General features: G+C 41.3%; 1 protein-coding gene across 1 annotated transcript; it reads right to left on the minus strand.

The window, feature by feature from the left end:
- Positions 1–5732: 5732 nt before the first annotated feature.
- On the minus strand, positions 5733–7098 carry LOC115356631 (neoverrucotoxin subunit alpha-like; the record flags this gene model as incomplete). Its single annotated transcript, XM_030047848.1, has 1 exon — positions 5733–7098. A coding segment is annotated over one exon (423 nt), but the record flags the coding sequence as incomplete, so codon positions are not given.
- Positions 7099–21214: the final 14116 nt, after the last annotated feature.

A 21214-nucleotide genomic window follows, 5' to 3' on the forward strand; every position in this document is an offset into this window, starting at 1 on the left:
TTAAAAAAAAAAAAAAAAATCTCACGTACCCCTGGAGTTCCTCCAAGTACCCCAGGGGTACGCTTAGCCTACCCCCATTTGAGAAACTGTGCTCCAAAGGACCAGGAGCCGTAAAGCTGCGACTGAACTGTAAAACCCTGAAGAGGAAACTCTTCAAAGCGAAGATGATCATATTTAGAAAGGTCATGACAATGCTGATCAGTAGGCCTATTGTAACCATAGACATAAGCACAAGATAGTGACATTAAGTTTTCACTGTTTTAGGGACGCTCAAGACCACCTACACTTCATCTCAGCACCCCTAAATAACACAAACTTAAATAAATAAATAAATAAATAAATAAATAATAACAATAACAACAACACTTATTAGCGTATTACATGGACGCAGATTTGGATGTGCACGGTCTCTACCAATGTCAAGGAACTGATAAATATTCCCTGCCCACATATTTTATATTTCTGTCATCAGTTCTGGTTGTTTCAGGCCTGTGAGCGGCTGCTGGGAACTCTAAGCAGACTGAGTTGCCAGGTTTGTGTGTTTTGTACAAAAAGTGCGCTGTTCTTTACAGAGACGGAGAGGTGAAGCACAACATAAGGGGGATTACCGACATGGCAACCGTCAGCCTGCGCTACGCAGCTGTTGCCTAGCAGCAGCGCTGACGTCAGCTTCTGTTCTGCAAGACGACGCGAGCGGCAGGAGATTTGAATTTAACGGTCGGTGTTTCTGGTTTAAAACATCGACGATTTATGATTCAATCATCACAGCTTTTTTTTTTTTTTTTTTTTTTTAAAAACTAAGGTCTTCTTTGGACAGAGCCGATATCAGTCCGTTTAATTTTTAAACTCCAGCCGTAACGTTTGCTAGCTTGCGTTCGTCGCTCAAACGTCACGGTTAGTTTAGTTTAGTTTAGTTTAGTTTATTTGTTTCACACATGTAGCCTACTCATACAAAAAAGAAAGGCGGGGAACGAAAATAAAGAAAAAACAAAACAAAACAAAACAAAACAAACAAAAAAAAAAACAAGAAAAATATGTGTGAGGTGTGGTTAGAAACTTATAGAGGCTTATATGAAATCCACACCCAAGAAAATATACTATTGTTAAAATACACACAATACAAAACTCACAAATACATATTAAATGTTCAAGTTGAAAATATCATGTAAAAAAGAAAAAGATATTAAGTGGTTCTATTTTTCTAAATCAAGAACAGAAGAACATTTTTAAGTTTCTTTTTGTATATGGACAACGACAGAGAAGAATCAGTTAAATGTTCATAGTTATTCCACATAATAACACCACGATATCTAATATCGTGGTGAATTGACCATAGGATGTTTTATACAGTGGAAGATGAAGATTTTTGGCTTGTCGAGTTGAATAATTATGGAATTGAGAATTACCAAGAGGTAAATCATCAGTCTTATGTTTCACTTGAAAACAAATGTACAGACTTGAAGAACATTGACATCAAAGATAGTTAACAGTTTCAATTTAAAAAAGAGAGGTGCACTTGGAGCAATAGCCTTGGAAAAAGTTGCTATTCTAACAAAAAGCTTTTAATATTTTGTGCATATAAGACGGAAAAGTGCTTGTGTTAGATACGGATAAATTAAAGAATAATATAATATAAGAAAACATGAACTGTGTACAAAATCTCTTATTTTTCTTAAAATCCCAAGCGATTTTGTGAGCTTTTTGCAGACAAAACCAACCTGTTCTCTCCAAGAGAGTTTATCATCAATTAGAATGTCCAAAAACATGTTGTTGAAACTTTAACTATTTCTTCAGTATGAATATGAAGTTTAATTTGTTCACTGTCATATTTCCTATTCCCAGCAAATAGCATGAAATTGGACTTCTTGACATTTAATGAAAGTTTAATGAAACCATGTTGAGTAAATCCTGAGATCGTGATTTAGGTCTCTGATGAGAGGTGTTGAATTTCTATTTGAGACAAAAATGCTGGTATCATCTGCAAAGAAGAAAGGCATTGGTGTTAGATACTGCTGCAAGGTCATTAATATAAACAAGAAATAATAAAGGTCCTAAAATGGACCCTTGAGGTACACCATATTGTATTGTATTTCTTTGTGACTCGTGACCATTAATAAGAACATATTGGTTTCTATTGTGAACATAATTACTGAGCCACTTGTGAATATTACCATGAAAACCATATCTAAACAATTTCAAAAGCAAAATAGAGTGGTCTACGGTGTCAAACGCTTTAGAAAGGTGTAAAAATACACTTATTGCAAATTCGTTATCATCTAATGCTGCATGTATTCTATCAGTAAGTTCTAAGAGTGCCATATAAGTTGAATGATTTTTACGAAACCCATATTGATGATTATAAAAAATATTGTGTGTTTTCAAGTGTTCCAGGATTCTTTTGTACACTAGTTTTTCTAAAATCTTTGAAAAACAAGGCAATATAGAAATTGGTCGATAGTTTGTAAAGGATCCTGGATCACCTGTTTTAAACAACAGAATGACTTTGGCTATTTTTAAATCATGAGGTATGGTACCAGTTTCCATGGACAATGCAAAGATAAATGTTAAAGGCTCAATAGTAGAAGAAATGTTTTCTTTAATTAAGGAAGCACAAATACCATCATGACCAGGTGCAGATATTTTTAATCCCATTATAATGTCATTAACCTCTTTAGAGTCAGGCAAATCAAATTAGCAAGGGATGGAAAATAACCTTTTATATACTCTAATGGGTTGTGTTTTGTATCAGCTATTTTTGTAGTAAAAGATGCACCAACACTAGAAAAGAAAACTTTCAGGCTATATCATTTGGATCATTAAGAGTAGAATTTCTATCGTTAAAGGTTGAAGGAAATTGAGTTGAGGCTTTTTTTCTTTGAAGTAACTGATTAATAACTTTCCATGTAGCCTTGATATTCTTTTCAGACTTTGTAAACTGATCACTGTGGAACCGTTTCTTGGCAGCTCTAAGGAGATGGGTGTATTTATTTTTATGAGATTTATAAGTAGCCAAATTTAAGGGGTTGGTGAGAAAAGACATTTTCTGTTTATTTTTAAGTTTGGAGGACTTTTCCAACCCAGCAGAAAACCAAGGGTTATAGTATTTTTTTTTTTCCACTATGAACAGACAGAGCAACCAGTGGAAAACATTTTGTGAAGATTGAATTAAATATTTCTATAAATTTTTCATATGCTGAGTTTACAGTTAAATTTTCTGTAACTGATTGCAGAGCTATTTTTTATTTCTCGGTTTGAACGTCTCAGTTTGAACATCAAACCAAGAAGAGAACAATATGGAGAACATCGGGTTCTTTATGAAGAAGAAGCAAAGTGTAAGTAAGAACTGAGCTAAGTTAAGAATGTTCTGGAATCACAGCTGAGCCAACAGTCTCCATCTTTGATGTTTAATAAACTTCATACCCGCCGCTCTTTTTCACGACTGGATCACCAGCTGAGTTATTAGAGGCCGGTTCATTTTTACATCAATATAATTTCTATGGAAAGTTAGCCACAGCATCCTGATGTGTTTGTGAATGTGATGCATCATTTAATGAGGGGAATCTAGCAGCAGGTGGCGCTGCAGGGTCTCAGGTGAGGTCTCTGGCTGTGAGTTCAGGAATTATTTGAAATAAAAAAAAAAAATAACGAAGTTTTTGAGAGGAATATGTCTGAGCATTGCTGTGGCTCTGTCATGAATGCAGCATTTTATTATCTGCAGAAAACTCTGGCCGTTTATGAGCTGCTGTTAAAATCCAGTGGAAATTCATTTGTTGGTTTGATTTAGGGAGGAAGTCAGACAGGAGAAGAAGCAGCTGAAGAGGCTCAGCTCTATAAGACTTTGTCGCTCCAATGAGGTGAAAACCTGCTTCAGTTTGGATCATCTGGATTCAGGTGTTGCTTCATTGTGAATCAACAGAGCTCGTCGTTGGACAACTGCTATGCTGCGGTGGATTCATCCGCCAGCGTCGGTCTTCTACTGGCTAAACTGGAGCTGCACTGGAGCTACTGGAGTGTCACTGGAACACCAAGCACCAGAGATTGGGACGTCAGAGCACCTATGACGGCCAGCGTTTGGGGTATGTGACAAACATGGCCATGGAATAAATTGTGCGCGCACATTAAAATCAGAAATACAATGTGCTGGTTGCAGTTGATTTAAACAAACTGTCATTTTGAGGACTAATTAAGCCGATGACTTCCTATGAATACAGAAGAGGGCTCGCCCCGGTAGCCCACCGGATAAGAGTGTGCTCCACATGCCCTGATCGCAGGGTCCTGGGTTCAAATCTGAACTCAGGCCACCTGCTGCATGTCACCTCCTCCCTCTCCTGTCTCCCCCATCTTCCTCCACCATCAAATAACCCATGATAATAACCCATGATAAACTGGTGGTGAATGAGGCTCAACTTGTGCGTGCAAGAGAACTTGCAACAGGCACAGTGACAAAATGCTCTGTTAAATTAACATCTCAGTTTACAAAATGAGAGACTACTAAGAACTGTCGTCCTGCTGCTGATGACAGTGACAATGATAGACAGGAGGTTAGTGTTGAAACTCATGACAGTGGTTCAGATGTTATGTCAGTAAACGGTCACGTCAGAAAAACTCCAAAACCAGTAAATCTTTGACTTCCTCAGAGGCGGACAGGGCTGCACTCATGGCTCGTGTGGCTACTTTAGAGGAGAAGCACGCTTTGGAGGAGCAGGAAGATCTCCTAAGGAGGAAGAAGCAGCAGACTGAGCTGGATGCTGAAGTAGCAGCCTCACTATGAGGCCAGCAGCGCTCCACACCTGTGACAGCAGCAGTGATTCAGCTGGACAGGCTGATGGAATGGAGTCTGGCTGAAAACCCACCGGACTGATGGTCCTCTTCCACAGTTTTGCTTATTCAATAACTCTGTGAAATAACTCTGAATGAACTCAAAATCTGAAGCAGTGAATTGGTTTATTATATCACCTTATGCCTGGTATACACTGCGATTTTGGACCGTCCCAGACCAAAGTTGACCGTCGTGAAAGAAATCTTTGATCTTGGCTCCAAAACGGTGGTCCTATGTCGCACTGTGAGGGAGGTTCAGAGACGGCCGTTGTCACGGTCTTGAGTCCACAGATAAGCCGAAAGACTGACAGTGTGAGAAAATTGGGATGACCATCTCACAGTGTGACAGCTCATTTATTATCACTCTTATAGGCCTGTAATAAGGATACTTAAGTCTTGCAGTTTGTTCTGGACATGAGCAGAGATTAACTATTTGTTTAGTCCGGCCCAGGACATGGGCTATGACCAGCCTATTAATGTCTATGTGAAGTATTTTTAGGTACTTGACTTTTGCTCTTTGTCCACCTGGTCTCTCCAGTACTTTACATAATACTTTCACTTCTCTATTAACTACACAGAATAATGATTCATACTTTTAACACCAAATCTGTATTTACATTCTTACTTATACACTCAGTGTCCACTTTCCCCAATCTAATGCAGTTCAGTGCAACAGCTCTGCCATAATTTCTGCCTTTTATAATGTTCAGTTTCTGTTGACAGTGTGGAGGATGTCTACAATTAATTATTACTGAGGTTGTAGTTTACAGAGATCTTGTACTGGACGACTTTATATTCAGAGGTGTTTCTCATTTTTTGTCCTCCCTTTTTATATACATGAGGGGGACAGAATAGTGGAAACAGCTGTCAGTAAAGTGCAGTTCAGTCCAACAGCAGCACTAACTATGAGCTCAATGCCAAACATAGAAGTGAATGAACACCTCTGTTACCGTGACAACAAGACAAGCTGAGCATTATAGGCAGCAGGAGTGCAAACTTTATGGCACAACAGCTGGATTGGATTAGTACAGGTGGAGTTGATGAAGTGGACACTGAATGTAAATGATTATTTTGTAAAACAATCAATATTAGACTCTTTATTGTTATTTTCCATAAACACATATTGATCAATCAAATGCAATCATACAACCAAGGTTACATTCATTATGAATATTCATTGTAGTCACTTCATCACTGGTATAATAATCAACATTAGATTTTGTGATTATTCTCAACATGTTAGTCCTACATTCTGTTGTTACATGTTAGTGGGATACTTATCTCTGTTTAACTGTGACTCTATTTACTCACATTTCTATTTAACCTCCATTGTCTCCTCTGACTGTTATCCTCTTGGTGAGTTTCCTCCTGGGGCGTTGTCTCCCAGGCTGGACTTGGTGTTCTCTGGGTGTTTTCCTCTGTGGGCTTGTTTCTCCTGCTGGACATGATAACTTGGGAACTGGTGACATGTTGGTGTCGTATTCGATGAGCAGTTCTGGTTTTCCACTGCTTTCTGGATCCTCAGTGGTCGAATGGGGTTGTGGGGATTCTGTGTTTTCCTCGATGTTCTTGTGCTTTGGATTTTGAGGAACTCTCTCTGTCTTGTCTGGGCTGTAATGTGGCCTTCTCCAGTGCTGAGGCCTGTGTGTGTACTGGGGTCTATGTGTGCACTGTGGCCTGTGTGGCTGTCTCACTTCCTTTTTGGCTGCTTTTGTGGCCTCCTGAGTCTGTCACTCAGTCTATCATCGCTGTCTGTTATTTCAGGCTTTTTGACCGTGTGGAGAGCTATCATATCAAAGCAGATGTCTTTGATCAGCAGTGTGAGTGTTTCTCCACACAGGAGGCGACTTTCACTCCTCAAATGTCACACAGAGACACTGTGGAGCCATATTCCCAAATCCTGAACCCCGGGTACAGAGGCTCAGTGAAGGTGTTGTTGAAGGTGTGGAGGTGGATCAGTGTGTCAGAGGAGACGCTGTAGAAGGACAGAGAGCCAGCAGGCCAGTCCAGATACACTGCCACTCTGTTAGAGGGGGGGGCAGGAATGGCTGTATATTTGTTGTTGTGCCACGCATAGAAACCACCATCATAGCAGGTCAGAGTCCAGGACTTGTCATTATATCCAAGAACAGAGTCATAATTGTCTCCTTTCCTGCTGATTCCTTTGTAAGTCACTCCCATATAAACCTTTCCCTCCCACTTGATCTCCCAGTAGCAGCGACCAGTCAGACCATCACTACACAGGATCTGTCTCCAGGAGTCAAACCTCTCTGGGTGATCAGGATATGGCTGCTCCTCTGTCACTGCTGTCACCTTCCTGTTGTCATCACACAGGACAATTTCTCTGTTTGCTGTGTTTCTGTCCAGTTTGAGTTCACAGGAATCTGATGGAGAGAACAAGACACAACAGACCTGCTGTGGTTATTATCTGCTCATTTTCAACAACAATAATTTGATTATTGATTTGTTAACTCTTTGATGATGACACATTGTGCATGTGGGTGTGTGTGCGTGCACATGTGGGTGTGTGTGTGTGTTCAGATCATTCCTGTCATTAGGGTCCTATGTGCCTGCTCCTGTTACCTGTTGCTTGTGTCCACTGGTTCAGGCCTTGCACAATACCTGTCTATTGGGGGTGTAACGATACACAAAAATCATGGTTCGGTACGTACCTCGGCTTTGAGGTCTCAATTTGGTACATTTTCGAAACAATATGGGAACAAAATGCAAAATATTAAATTGCTTTAAATATTTATGTTTGTTAAGAACTTCATTGTAACATTATACAAAATATAGAAAAAAAAAATAGAATACTGCTGCCAAGTGCTGGTAATAAGTTTTCCAATAAATATTCTCATTATAAACAAAATATATATAAAATAAGTTTTCCGATGGGTAAAATATTGACATAAACATAATATATATAAAATATATATTTATAAAAACTCCGATGGCAGTTGTTATAGCTTTGGCCCGATCTGAATTGCTAGGGAGAGGCTGCTTGAATGCCGTAGTCAGCGGCGTTTGCACTAGGGTGTTTTTTTTTTTTTTTTTCTTGTACCAGAGATATTCACACTAGGATGACGCCGTTTCAAATGAAATAGCCTGTTTGTCGTGTTGCCATGAACGTATCCGATCTCAGCTGAGCAATGTCCGCACACTGTCTTCGTTTTATCCACTTGTCTTTGTCTGTGGCAATATTTGACCAGGAAGCTGGAGTGTTCTCAAACAGGAGATTTTAAGGGCAAGGGACGGTCTTCAAGCTCTAGTTTCTCGCTAGTGCCAGTTTCGGTAGCATTAGCCGTAGCCATGACATCAGTGCTCAGGCTTCAGGTCATGCATCAGGTGTAGATTATTATGCTTCTTCTTTGACAGACTAGACGCTTCCACGGCGTACTGCTCCCCTCTAATGTTTCGGACGTGTAGCTGCAGGTGGATATGGATAAATGAAAACAAAACTTATGTTCCGCTACCTATTATATTTGTGTGGTAACTCACCCGTGCTGTACCGAACCCAATGCCCTGTACCGAACCCAACGCCCTGTATCGAAAATTTTCAATACGAATACATCTATCGTTAGCCTACACTCCTACTGTCTAGCACAATGATATTAATCCAAGGGTATTCATATTGATCATATTATGCGACATTTTCCCAACAGAAGCAGTGGAAAGAGTAGGAGTTTTGTGAGTATAAGAATATATCATCTGCATACAGATTAATTTTATGTTGTGAGTTGGCATCTTGAATTCCTTCAGTTTTATTGTTGTGTCGTGTTGCTGCTGTGAGTGGTTCGACAAAAATGCCAAACAGGGATGGAGAGAGAGGGCATCCTGGTCTGGAGTGTGAAGTGTGGTGAAGTGACCCCATTCGTGATTATTGTGGCCCTAGATGAAGTGTACAGTACTTTTATCCAATAGATGAACGACTGTCCAAAACCAAATTTGTGCAGGGTGCTAAATAGGAAAGTCCGGTTAACTTTGTCAAATGCTTTTCCAGCATCTAGAAAAACAATTATGGTTTTGTTTTGTTTTGGTTGTGATATATTGATTAAGTTAAAAGGTCTACGGATGTTATCTGTTGCATGCCTGTTTTTGATGAAGACTGTCTGGTTAGGGTGGATTAGATTGGGGCTGAATGTCTCTATTCTGGTTGTGAGTGTTTTAGTGCTACTTTTTAGGCTGATATTGATTAATGAGAGGGATGGTAGCTGGATGGTTAAATTTTGATTTCTGTAGTTATTTGACAAAATAGTGGTGATAAAACATCACTGAAATGTTTATAGTATTCAGTTGGAAATCCATCGGGTTCAGGTGATTTATTGTCTGGCATTTTTTAAGTGCTTTATGGAGTTCTTCAATGATGTGGGGTGCATCTAAAATGTTTGCTTATTCTTTAGGTCGTCTAGGTAACTAGATAACTCTATTATCTGATTGGCTGGTTTCATGATCTGAAGACTACAGGCTGCTATAGAATTTATGTGAAACATTATTTATTTCCTGTGGATTGTGGGTAATATTACCTGTAGAATGCATATTGACAGGAGAGTGCTTACGTATAATAGTTTCCAGTTGGGGTTTAAGTTGGTTCAATTCATTTTAGATTTGATCAGTGAGGTTACTGGTATGTAGGTTTGTTAAATGTGGAATTTGTTGTTCTAATGTGTTGTCTTTTTTGTGCATGCGTGTGTGTGTGTGTGTGTGTGTGTGTGTGTATGTGTGTGTGATGAATATGAAATGATTTTACCTCGCATTACTGCTTTACCCATTTCCCATAACAGTGACTGTCTTCGAATCACTGAGTTGAAATTGGGGTCTTGTAAAAGTGATGTATTAAAGCGCCATCTTGTAGGAAGTTTAATATGTGCTTTAATGTTTATTGAGTGTGAGACTGGAGCATGATCACAGGGTATGATTGAGTGGATTGTGTTTTCTTTGATATGTTGGGTGAGTGAGTTACTGACAAGAAAATAGCCAGTTCTAGAGTAAGACTGATGTAGGGAAGAAAAATATGAATATTCTCTCATGATGGGTTTGTCATTCTCCAACTATCGCCAGGTCCATAATCACACATGTATTGTTTTATTATTTCAGTGGAGTGCCAGTTTCTTGAGCTGCCAAATGTGCTTGAGCAGTCATTGAGGGATTGATAACAGTATTGAAGTCTACAGCTAATATATTCTCACATAATAAAGAAAAGAAGTTGTGAAAGAAGATGTATGCTTTTTGTTTTTCCCATTTTCTTTCAAGATAAGGAACTAAAGGGCACTACATTCCCAATGTAGTGGCCTTTAGTTCCTTTCCTTTGCTTTTGACCAGTTCTTTTTGCTTATAATGTTCAAATTTGGCGATGATGGGTCTGGGTGGGTTGTCTATGCGTTTTCCGAAGCGGTGAAGTCTGTGGAAAGTGATGTTTTGGACTGTGTCGAGTGGAAGTGTCAGCTGAAAGTTTATTAGTGATTCTGGGTCATCGGGTGATTTTTCTGGGATGCCTGAGAAGATGAGATTATCGCGCGTGGAATGGGTTTGTAAGTCCAGAATGGTTTGTTTTCTTTACTGACAGTTTGCATCTGATCAGTGAGTGATTTGAGAGATGTCTGTAAGTTGTGGTTTGTTGTTGAGCAAATTCCAGGCTGTCGCGCATGTGACTGATGTCCTCACGTGGTGAAACAAAGACATCAGGTTTTTTTATGCTGGCAGGGAGGTTTGGGGGTCTTCGGTGTCTGTTGCAGAGTCCTTTTTTTGTTCTGTTCTGGGGGTTTGGCGTGTCCAAGGGGTCTACTTTGTTTTACCGTTTGAAGTAATGATCACAAAGGCTTCAAGGTCCGTTATATCCTCCACTGTTAGTGTTGTCTGTATCGGGCCATTCTGTCTTTAATCTTGTCTGCTCTCTTTTGAAGCTTTGTTATTGAATGTGCTTCCCTGTGTGTTCTGTTTCTGCTGGAACTCACTCACTGTGATTCAATAAAATAAATAAAATCAAATGAATCCACACTTACACTTGCTCAGACCTGGTTTCAACCACTGCTCTCCACCATGGTCCACGCTGGAGGAAGAAACAGAGTCAGAGCAGCAGATTCTCTTTGAGGATGGAAACATGGGCAGTAAATAAACTTCCCTATGAAGGATTTAGCAGACCACGTCACTCATATCCACCATTAAACATGAAACAATGTTCCTCAGGCCTCTGTAAGACATTGTGTGTGTCTCTCCATACCTGAGAGCCTCCAGTCTCCAGGTTGGATCCTCCAGTCCAGCAGAGAGCAGCTTCACTCCTGAGTCTCCTGGATGATTGTAGCTCAGGTCCAGCTCTCTCAGATGGGAGGGGTTGGAGCTCAGAGCTGAGGCCAGAGAAGCACAGCCTTCCTGTGTGAGCAGACAGCCTGACAGCCTGCACACCATCACAAAAACAATCAGTCCACCACATCATCTGCTTTGTGTTTTCACAAAAACCTACACAGGTTAGGAATCTGTTCAGTGACATGAAGCTGCATGTAAATCAGGATTGAACTGGTCATGTGTTGAGCAGGTTGAGGAATCCTGACCTGAGAGCCTCCAGTCTGCAGTGTGGACTCTCCAGTCCAGCAGAGAGAAGCTTCACTCCTGAATCCTGCAGCTGGTTGTTACTCAGGTCCAGCTCTCTCAGACTAGAGGACTGGGAGCTGAGAACTGAGGCCAGAGCTGCACAGCTTCTCTCTGACAGATTACAGCCACTCAGCCTGAAGAAGAAGTAGAGATAAAAACAAAAATATTAAACTTACTTTTTCTCTTGTGGAGATTACAATATGATGTATAAAATATACCCAGTTATTTATAAACCTACACAGATTTCCTGGAGGCTTTGACCAATGGCAGCAGCCCCAGAAGAGCCTCCTCTGAAGCAGAGTATTTCTTCAGGTCAAACACCTCCAGATCTTCTTCTGATGACAGTAAGATGAAGACCAGAGCTGACCAATGAGCAGGAGACAGTTTGTCTGTGGAGAGACGTCCTGAACTCAGGTACTGTTGGATCTCCTCCACTAGAGAATGGTCATTCAGCTCATTCAGACAGTGGAACAGGTTGATGCTTCTCTCTGGAGAGGGATTGTCTCTGATCTTCTCCTTGATGAACTGGACTGTTTCCTGATTGGTCTGTGAGCTACTTCCTGTCTGTGTAAGCAGGCCTTGTAGGAGAGTCTGATTGGTCTGCAGTGAAAGACCCAGGAGGAAGCGCAGGAACAAGTCCAGGTGTCCATTTGGACTCTGTAAGGCCTTGTCCACAGCACTCTGGTAGAGGTGTTTTAGTTTGGAGGTTGATTGTTCTTCTGACAGCAGATTGACTCCAGAGTTGATGAATGTCAGAAAGACATGAACAGCAGCCAGAAACTCCTGAACGCTCAGATGGACGAAGCAGAAAACCTTGTCTTGGTACAGCCCACGCTCCTCTTTAAAGATCTGTGTGAACACTCCTGAGTACACTGAGGCTGCTCTGATATCAATGCCACACTCTGCCAGGTCTGCTTCATAGAAGATCAGGTTGCCTTTCTCCAGCTCCTCAAAAGCCAGTTTTCCCAGAGACAGGATCATCTCCCTGGTCTTTGGAGTCCAGACAGGATCTGTCTCATCTCTCCCATGATACTTGATGTTCTGCACTTTGGACTGAACCACCAGGAAGTGGATGTACATCTCAGTCAGGGTCTTGGGCAGGTCTCCTCCCTCACTGGTTTTCAACACATCCTCCAGAACTGTAGCAGTGATCCAGCAGAAGACTGGGATGTGGCACATGATGTGGAGGCTTCGTGACGTCTTGATGTGGGAGATGATTCTGCTGGCCTGCTTCTTATCTGTGAATCTCTTCCTGAAGTATTCCTCCTTCTGTGGGTCAGTGAAGCCTCTCACCTCTGTCACCATGCCAACACACTCAGGAGGGATCTGATTGGCCGCTGCAGGTCGTGCGGTTATCCAGAGGCAAGCAGAGGGAAGCAGGTTCCCCTTGATGAGGTTTGTCAGCAGAACGTCCACTGAGGTGGACTCTGTAACATCAGTCAGGATCTGGTTGTTCTTGAAGTCCAGAGGAAGTCGACACTCATCCAGACCGTCAAAGATCAACACAACCTGGAACTGCTCAAACCTGCTGATTCCTGCTTCTTTGGTCTCAGTGAAGAAGTGATGAAGAAGTTCCACCAAGCTCAACCTTTTCCCTCTCAGCAGATTCAGCTCTCTGAAAGTGAATGGAAATGTGAAGTGGACATGCTGGTTGGCTTTGTGTTCAGCCCAGTCCAGAGTGAACTTCTGTGTTAAGACTGTTTTCCCAATGCCAGCCACTCCCTTTGTCATCACTGCTCTGATTGGTTGATCTGTTCCAGGTAAAGGTTTAAAGATGTCTTCACATTTGATTGGTGTTTCTGGTCTGGCTGGTTTCCTGGATACTGTTTCAATCCATCTGACCTCATGTTCCTCATTGAGCTCTCCACTCTCTCCCTCTGTGATGTACAGCTCTGTGTAGATCTGATTCAGAGGTGTTGGGTTTCCTGCTTTAGCAATTCCCTCAAACAAGCATTCAAACTTCTTCTTCAGGTTAGATCTGAGTTCATGTTGGCACCCTGTGAGAGTTTCTGAGTGGAAAAAAAAAAAAAAAAGAAAAAACAAACAAATGGATATTGTATTAAATGTAATCTTAGTATTTCTTGGTAAAAGTATCTATTGACACTTTTCAACTCTAAGAGTTTATCTGAAATCATTTCCATGACAACAGTTCAATGACATGGTTAAAGGATAACACTGGTATTTTTCAGCCTGAGCCCTATTTGTCCACCTTTTGGGGTCCAAATGATTGATAGGGACTAAAAATGTTTGAAACTGGTCCTGTACTGACCAATATTGCTTCAGCCAGCAGCTACAAAACAGTCTAGTTTTTCTGTCCAATTACTTCCTCTAAAACATGGTTATTTTAAGTGTCTTACAACATTATGGAAGAAAGGAAATGGTATGGAGTCAGGAAAAGTAGGTACAAAAAAGGTCAGGTTTGGGAACTGAGCTGCAGTCTCTGTGACACGATACCAAATCTGTCTCGCTTCACACTGTCTCACAGCAATGGCTGGTGTCGTGCATTTAAGGTCCTGTGTCTTGTGCGCCCACCATCCACCCCGACCACCTCCCTATGTGGATCTAATACTCATTTGTAAAAAGTGTCAGAGGCTGATATAATCTAATTTAAGTATTTTGGCGTTCAGCGGAGCTCAACTTGGCTGGTTTAAGTGAAAAACTGAATTTAAAATCTCAGAGTTAAGTAGATCTGGGCATCGAGTGCACAGCCAAATAGAGGGGAAAAAATGAAGCAAGATTAAAAACAGATTAAGGCTAAGATTTTATTCTGGGCACTTCATGTCCCTCATGGTTGGTTCCTCATTCAATAGAAAGAGGAAACAAAAAGCAGATCCTGAGGAGTGCCAGGTTATGGAAAGTTCCAGATTATCCTTGATAGTGATTTACCTCATAACTGCTGGTGGAAAAATTAGTCCTGACTGTGTGCGGCCAAATGTGAAAAGCAGCATTTTTCATGTGAACTTTTTGTTCTGATTTTTACACAAAAATTAACAAACCAACACTTTAACCAGGTTACCTGTGGGGATTGTGCTCATTCCACCTTTAATCTCACCTTTAATTTAATTACAGCAGAGGGTAGAAATACAAACATTTCCATTTTCCCATCATCCCTCCTTTCCATCCTGTTAAAGGAGTTGAAAGCCTCTTACTGCTCTGCAGACGCTCAGCCAGCTCCTCCTGCTTCATTCTCCTCAGGAAGTGCAGTGTGATCTGCAGAAAAGCCTCTCTGCTGCTCCACCTCTGCTCTTCCTCCTCACCGTCCAACACCTCCTCATCCTCCCTCTGCCTCTCCAAGCATTCTGGGTAATCTGGACTCAGAGACCTCTGGAGGTTTTTCAGCTCCTTCTTCACAAAGGTGACCATGTTCTCCTCCAGCAGCTGCAACAGAAAAATAAAAGAATCAGACTTCCACATTAAAATCTGGACACAAAACACCAAATCAAATCCAGGTCAAAGAGGCTGAAAGATGTAAAGAGAGCAGCACGGAGACGATTCTGAGCAGAATGGTTGTTTTTCAGTTGGTATGTTGTTGTACATTTACACACCATAAATATGGAGGCCAGGTCTGTTTGATGCTGCTGGGCAGACTGAGCACTGGGAACCTCTGAGCTCTGCTGGTGGACTCTGTGGAGGACACACACACATCTGAAATCTGAAAACAGAAAAAACATCTGTTTTATCATCAGTTTGAAATAATTACCCATGATCCACAGAGTGCTTTCTGCTTTTGAAGTCTTTACGATTATCCATAGACCGGTCACTCTTCATGGACACACAACTGGGCTCAGGTTCAGGTTCAGGTTCAGGTTCAGGTTCAGGTTCAGTTTCAGGCCTTCAACACAACACACACAGAGCTTTTCCTGTGAATAATGCTGCTGTGCTGATTTGCCTGCTGAGCTCTGAGATGGAGAACAGTCATGGACAGTCAGAGATCCTCGTCTTACCTCTGAGCTTTGGTCTGGCTGTCATGTTCTCCAGACAGAGTGGTTCTAGAGGCGGGGAACCTCCTCTCTCTCTTCCCAGCCGGTTCCATAGCAGAGCCAACACCTTGACACAAACACAGCGGCTGATTGATGACAACAAGCTTTCCATGACAGGATGTGTGCTGTCTTCCTGTCAGCACCATGTCACATATACAGAGTGGACGTAACACTCAGAGCAGCCGCCCTTTACATCAAACCCACTGAGCAGCTTCATCTACAGAGGACTTTGAATCCTCTGGGACTCTTCACACATGGACTGACCACAACTGACAGGCAGAAAAGTTTCATTTCATCATCTAAACAAAATTCACTTTGTTTTACTTTTACTTTCCAAGGGGTAAATTTGTGAATGGTCACGTGATGTTGCTGTGACGTCTGATAGGTGTTATATCCAGGTCAAGGTATGACAGACAAAATTTTAAGCCTGTTTAGAAGAAAAAAATAAACCAAAAATTGATTACTAATTTCTTGCTTTTTTTTTCAAGCTGCAAATGCTCATGTTTCACAGGGTTAGTATGAAAATAGTAGGTGATCGTTCTAGATGTTACAAAGTGTAAAAGTAATATAGCAGGTGAAACAACAGGTGATGTTTTCCTCTCCTGGTGTGTCAGTGGCAGTGTCTGTTGTTGTCTGGTTGTTTCTGTATTTTTTACTGTTGAAATGAACTCAGATCACACTCCCTGACTCTGACTTGGGTCATCAATAATAATTTAAAAAAAAAAAAAAAGAAGAAAGAAAAACAATTTAAACATTTTAGATAAAGTTGATTATGTCATGATCTGTGTTGAAAATTATGACCCAATGAACATTTAAGACAGGGAAACATGAAAATCCTGTTCTGCGTCACAGCGTCAGCCCTGTGTGTGCGTGTGTGTGTGTGTGTGTGTACTGTTGATCTGAGAGTGATGTCACTTTCCTCATGGAGTCAGTCTCAGAGGATCGTGTGTAGATGGTAACCTTAGATTTGCGAAATTCGCGCATGCACACTAGATTAAAAACAGTGGCACTTCACTCTGCCTTGATACCAACGTTAATACTGACGGCATCGCGAGAGTTTCGCAAATCCAAGGTTACCTTCCTGAGAGGCGCGTATCAGGAGAGAGTGGGGGGCGCAGAGAGAGCGAGGTAGACGATAAACAGAGAGAGAGAGAGAAAGTAGACAAAACAAACGTCTTGCAACCAGGAGAGGTTCACACACACACACACACACACACACACACACACACACACACACACACACACACACAGCGGCCTGTCCTCACCTGTAGTGAGAGCGGGGAGTCCAGTGGAGTCCAGCTGCTTCACAGTCTCTGCTCTGCTCTCCTGTTCACTTTCTGACTGCTGAGCACTTTCACACAACTCCCATTAAAAAGAGTCAACTTCCTGTTTCCACACAGCGGCTGCTAACACAGGACACTTTGGAGTCAACTGGACAATCTGCACTTTGAGCACAGAGGGAGCGGCACGGCGGATTCAGAGCAGGATGAGGCTCTGATTTCACTTTCCATTCTGTTTACGGAGCAGGAGCGCCACCAAGTGGACATGAAGGGAACTTCTCTCAATCCTTTCCCTCCGTCCAGACAATATAAACTTGAACACCACACCTCTCACCTGGGAGACACAGATGGATTTCAAATCCATCGTTTCAAGATGTTTTCATTCCAGCGCCAATATTGTTTACAGTTTAAAAATATTTCTCATGACAAGAATCCCAGTCCGTTTGAATCTTAACGAGCAAGCTCCTAAATATGCTGCCCTCTCCCCATTTGCTGTTAATAACATATTCGACCCCCTTTTGAGTATATTTGATTGTTGTGCATGTAACTGCATTACTACAGGAAAATAAAAAACAAACAAACACTTATTTAACACCTTTTTAATCTATTTTACTGCGTTTTAAATCACATTACTTCATTTGTTCCTTGTTCTTTTTAATAATAATACTGATAATAATAATACTGATAATAATAATAATAATAATAATAATAATAATAATAATAATGTATACAGACTCAAATGACGGTGCTGTTCTTTGAATCCCCAGGCGCTACGAGTTTTCACTGTAATCCAATAAAGAGACATTGCAAATCAATTTGTTTAGGGATGCAATATATTTTTGGCCATAAGGTGGCGGTCTACGTGCTGCTGGTGCTGTTCCGACTGCTCCTCTGCTGCTGGTGCATTTATTTTACAGGGTCCATGCTGAGTTACAGGCAGAGACAGAAAAGACGCTTGATGCTCTGTCCGGAGATCAAACTTCCCAGCTGATTTGCAGCCGCAGTCCCTGGGCAGCTGAGCAGAGCTGCAGCACACACACACACACACACACACAGTCACATTCACAGGGCTTTTCAAATTAAAACACCTCTTACTGTAAAATAAGGATGAACAAGCCATTTAAGACGCGTTGTGAGTGCAGGATTGATTTCCTTGTAGCTGAAAAAGTCTGAGGTCATTTTGATATGAGATGGTGAAGAGCTCCAGTTTGTTGTCTTGATAGAGGAAGCAGCCAAAGCACAAGTGGAAGATGTACAGGAGAGAAAGCAGTTTGTCACAGCTGAGGAGCTCGTCATGCACAGCACATCCATTCCTCCAAGGCAGTGGTTCTCAGACTTTAGGAGAAGTAACATGGAAGGGCGCAAGGCAGTAATATCGCCAAGGGCGACAACATAGGCAGAACCGCCACAGGTTATAGCCGCACATCTCTGTGGGAAATCTTACAGGTACTGTCCGTGGTGCTGAATCTGACTCAGCGGGTACTGTCCGTGGTGCTGAATCTGTCTCAGCAGGTACTGTCTGTGGTGCTGAATCTGCCTCAGCAGGTAGCTACTGTCCGTGGTGCTGAATCTGTCTCAGCAGGTACTGTTCGTGGTGCTGAATCTGCCTCGGCAGGTAGCTACTGTCCGTGGTGCTGAATCTGTCTCAGCAGGTACTGTTCGTGGTGCTGAATCTGCCTCGCCAGGTACTGTCCGTGGTGCTGAATCTGTCTCAGCAGGTACTGTTCGTGGTGCTGAATCTGCCTCGGCAGGTACTGTCCATGGTGCTGAATCTGCCTCCGCAGGTACTGTCCGTGGTTTTGAATCTCCTGAGGCACTTCATTCTCTTTATTATAGAAAGCTCAAAGCTCTTATGGCGTTTAAAGCTCCATAAAATTTATGGAGGATCTTGTTCAGCTCTTCTTTACTTACAGGTGAGAAATCAGCTGTTTGCCCGTGTTTGTCAGGTAGTCTTGTAGACATTTGACGGCCCAAGACGTTGACCGGGCCGTACCGGCTTCATTTCCTGATCTCTCAGCTGATCCAGCTCTTCACTCATCACTCTGGCGCAGGGTTGGACTGGGAACCCTTTTCACAACAGGCGCCAACGCCGTTGGCTGTTGCGCTAGACTTTTTCCCCTTTCTTTTTCTTTTTCTTTTTCTTTTGCTCGGCCCAACGGAGAAATCCCCGGTTTCCCCGTACGCCAGTCCGCCCTTGCTCTCGCGTGTCTCGGCTTTTTCTGTTGTCCTGTCTTCCTCGTTCAGCCATTTATCCAAACGAAGGTCGCCGAAAAAAATCAAAATTGACAAAACGGTCCATCATGCAGGCTAACAAAGCTGAGAGTGGCTTTTGATGCCGGTTTCAGTGAAACGTTTCGTGTTGCCATGAAAACCCCACAGACCCGGGCAATACGATATAGGCCTAGGCGGAGTAGCCTAATATTTAGCCGTGCTGTCATGTTCATTGGAGCACATTCTAAACGTCTGACCAATCAGATTGCTCGGTTGGATCTACGTGTTGTATAATTAAAAAAAAAAAAAAAAATCTCACGTACCCCTGGAGTTCCTCCAAGTACCCCAGGGGTACGCTTAGCCTACCCCCATTTGAGAAACTGTGCTCCAAAGGACCAGGAGCCGTAAAGCTGCGACTGAACTGTAAAACCCTGAAGAGGAAACTCTTCAAAGCGAAGATGATCATATTTAGAAAGGTCATGACAATGCTGATCAGTAGGCCTATTGTAACCATAGACATAAGCACAAGATAGTGACATTAAGTTTTCACTGTTTTAGGGACGCTCAAGACCACCTACACTTCATCTCAGCACCCCTAAATAACACAAACTTAAATAAATAAATAAATAAATAAATAAATAAATAAATAATAACAATAACAACAACACTTATTAGCGTATTACATGGACGCAGATTTGGATGTGCACGGTCTCTACCAATGTCAAGGAACTGATAAATATTCCCTGCCCACATATTTTATATTTCTGTCATCAGTTCTGGTTGTTTCAGGCCTGTGAGCGGCTGCTGGGAACTCTAAGCAGACTGAGTTGCCAGGTTTGTGTGTTTTGTACAAAAAGTGCGCTGTTCTTTACAGAGACGGAGAGGTGAAGCACAACATAAGGGGGATTACCGACATGGCAACCGTCAGCCTGCGCTACGCAGCTGTTGCCTAGCAGCAGCGCTGACGTCAGCTTCTGTTCTGCAAGACGACGCGAGCGGCAGGAGATTTGAATTTAACGGTCGGTGTTTCTGGTTTAAAACATCGACGATTTATGATTCAATCATCACAGCTTTTTTTTTTTTTTTTTTTTTTTAAAAACTAAGGTCTTCTTTGGACAGAGCCGATATCAGTCCGTTTAATTTTTAAACTCCAGCCGTAACGTTTGCTAGCTTGCGTTCGTCGCTCAAACGTCACGGTTAGTTTAGTTTAGTTTAGTTTAGTTTATTTGTTTCACACATGTAGCCTACTCATACAAAAAAGAAAGGCGGGGAACGAAAATAAAGAAAAAACAAAACAAAACAAAACAAAACAAACAAAAAAAAAAACAAGAAAAATATGTGTGAGGTGTGGTTAGAAACTTATAGAGGCTTATATGAAATCCACACCCAAGAAAATATACTATTGTTAAAATACACACAATACAAAACTCACAAATACATATTAAATGTTCAAGTTGAAAATATCATGTAAAAAAGAAAAAGATATTAAGTGGTTCTATTTTTCTAAATCAAGAACAGAAGAACATTTTTAAGTTTCTTTTTGTATATGGACAACGACAGAGAAGAATCAGTTAAATGTTCATAGTTATTCCACATAATAACACCACGATATCTAATATCGTGGTGAATTGACCATAGGATGTTTTATACAGTGGAAGATGAAGATTTTTGGCTTGTCGAGTTGAATAATTATGGAATTGAGAATTACCAAGAGGTAAATCATCAGTCTTATGTTTCACTTGAAAAACAAATGTACAGACTTGAAGAACATTGACATCAAAGATAGTTAACAGTTTCAATTTAAAAAAGAGAGGTGCACTTGGAGCAATAGCCTTGGAAAAAGTTGCTATTCTAACAAAAAGCTTTTAATATTTTGTGCATATAAGACGGAAAAGTGCTTGTGTTAGATACGGATAAATTAAAGAATAATATAATATAAGAAAACATGAACTGTGTACAAAATCTCTTATTTTTCTTAAAATCCCAAGCGATTTTGTGAGCTTTTTGCAGACAAAACCAACCTGTTCTCTCCAAGAGAGTTTATCATCAATTAGAATGTCCAAAAACATGTTGTTGAAACTTTAACTATTTCTTCAGTATGAATATGAAGTTTAATTTGTTCACTGTCATATTTCCTATTCCCAGCAAATAGCATGAAATTGGACTTCTTGACATTTAATGAAAGTTTAATGAAACCATGTTGAGTAAATCCTGAGATCGTGATTTAGGTCTCTGATGAGAGGTGTTGAATTTCTATTTGAGACAAAAATGCTGGTATCATCTGCAAAGAAGAAAGGCATTGGTGTTAGATACTGCTGCAAGGTCATTAATATAAACAAG

The sequence above is a fragment of the Myripristis murdjan genome, chromosome 24, assembly GCF_902150065.1.
Source record: "Myripristis murdjan chromosome 24, fMyrMur1.1, whole genome shotgun sequence".
NCBI classification, from domain to species: domain Eukaryota; kingdom Metazoa; phylum Chordata; class Actinopteri; order Holocentriformes; family Holocentridae; genus Myripristis; species Myripristis murdjan.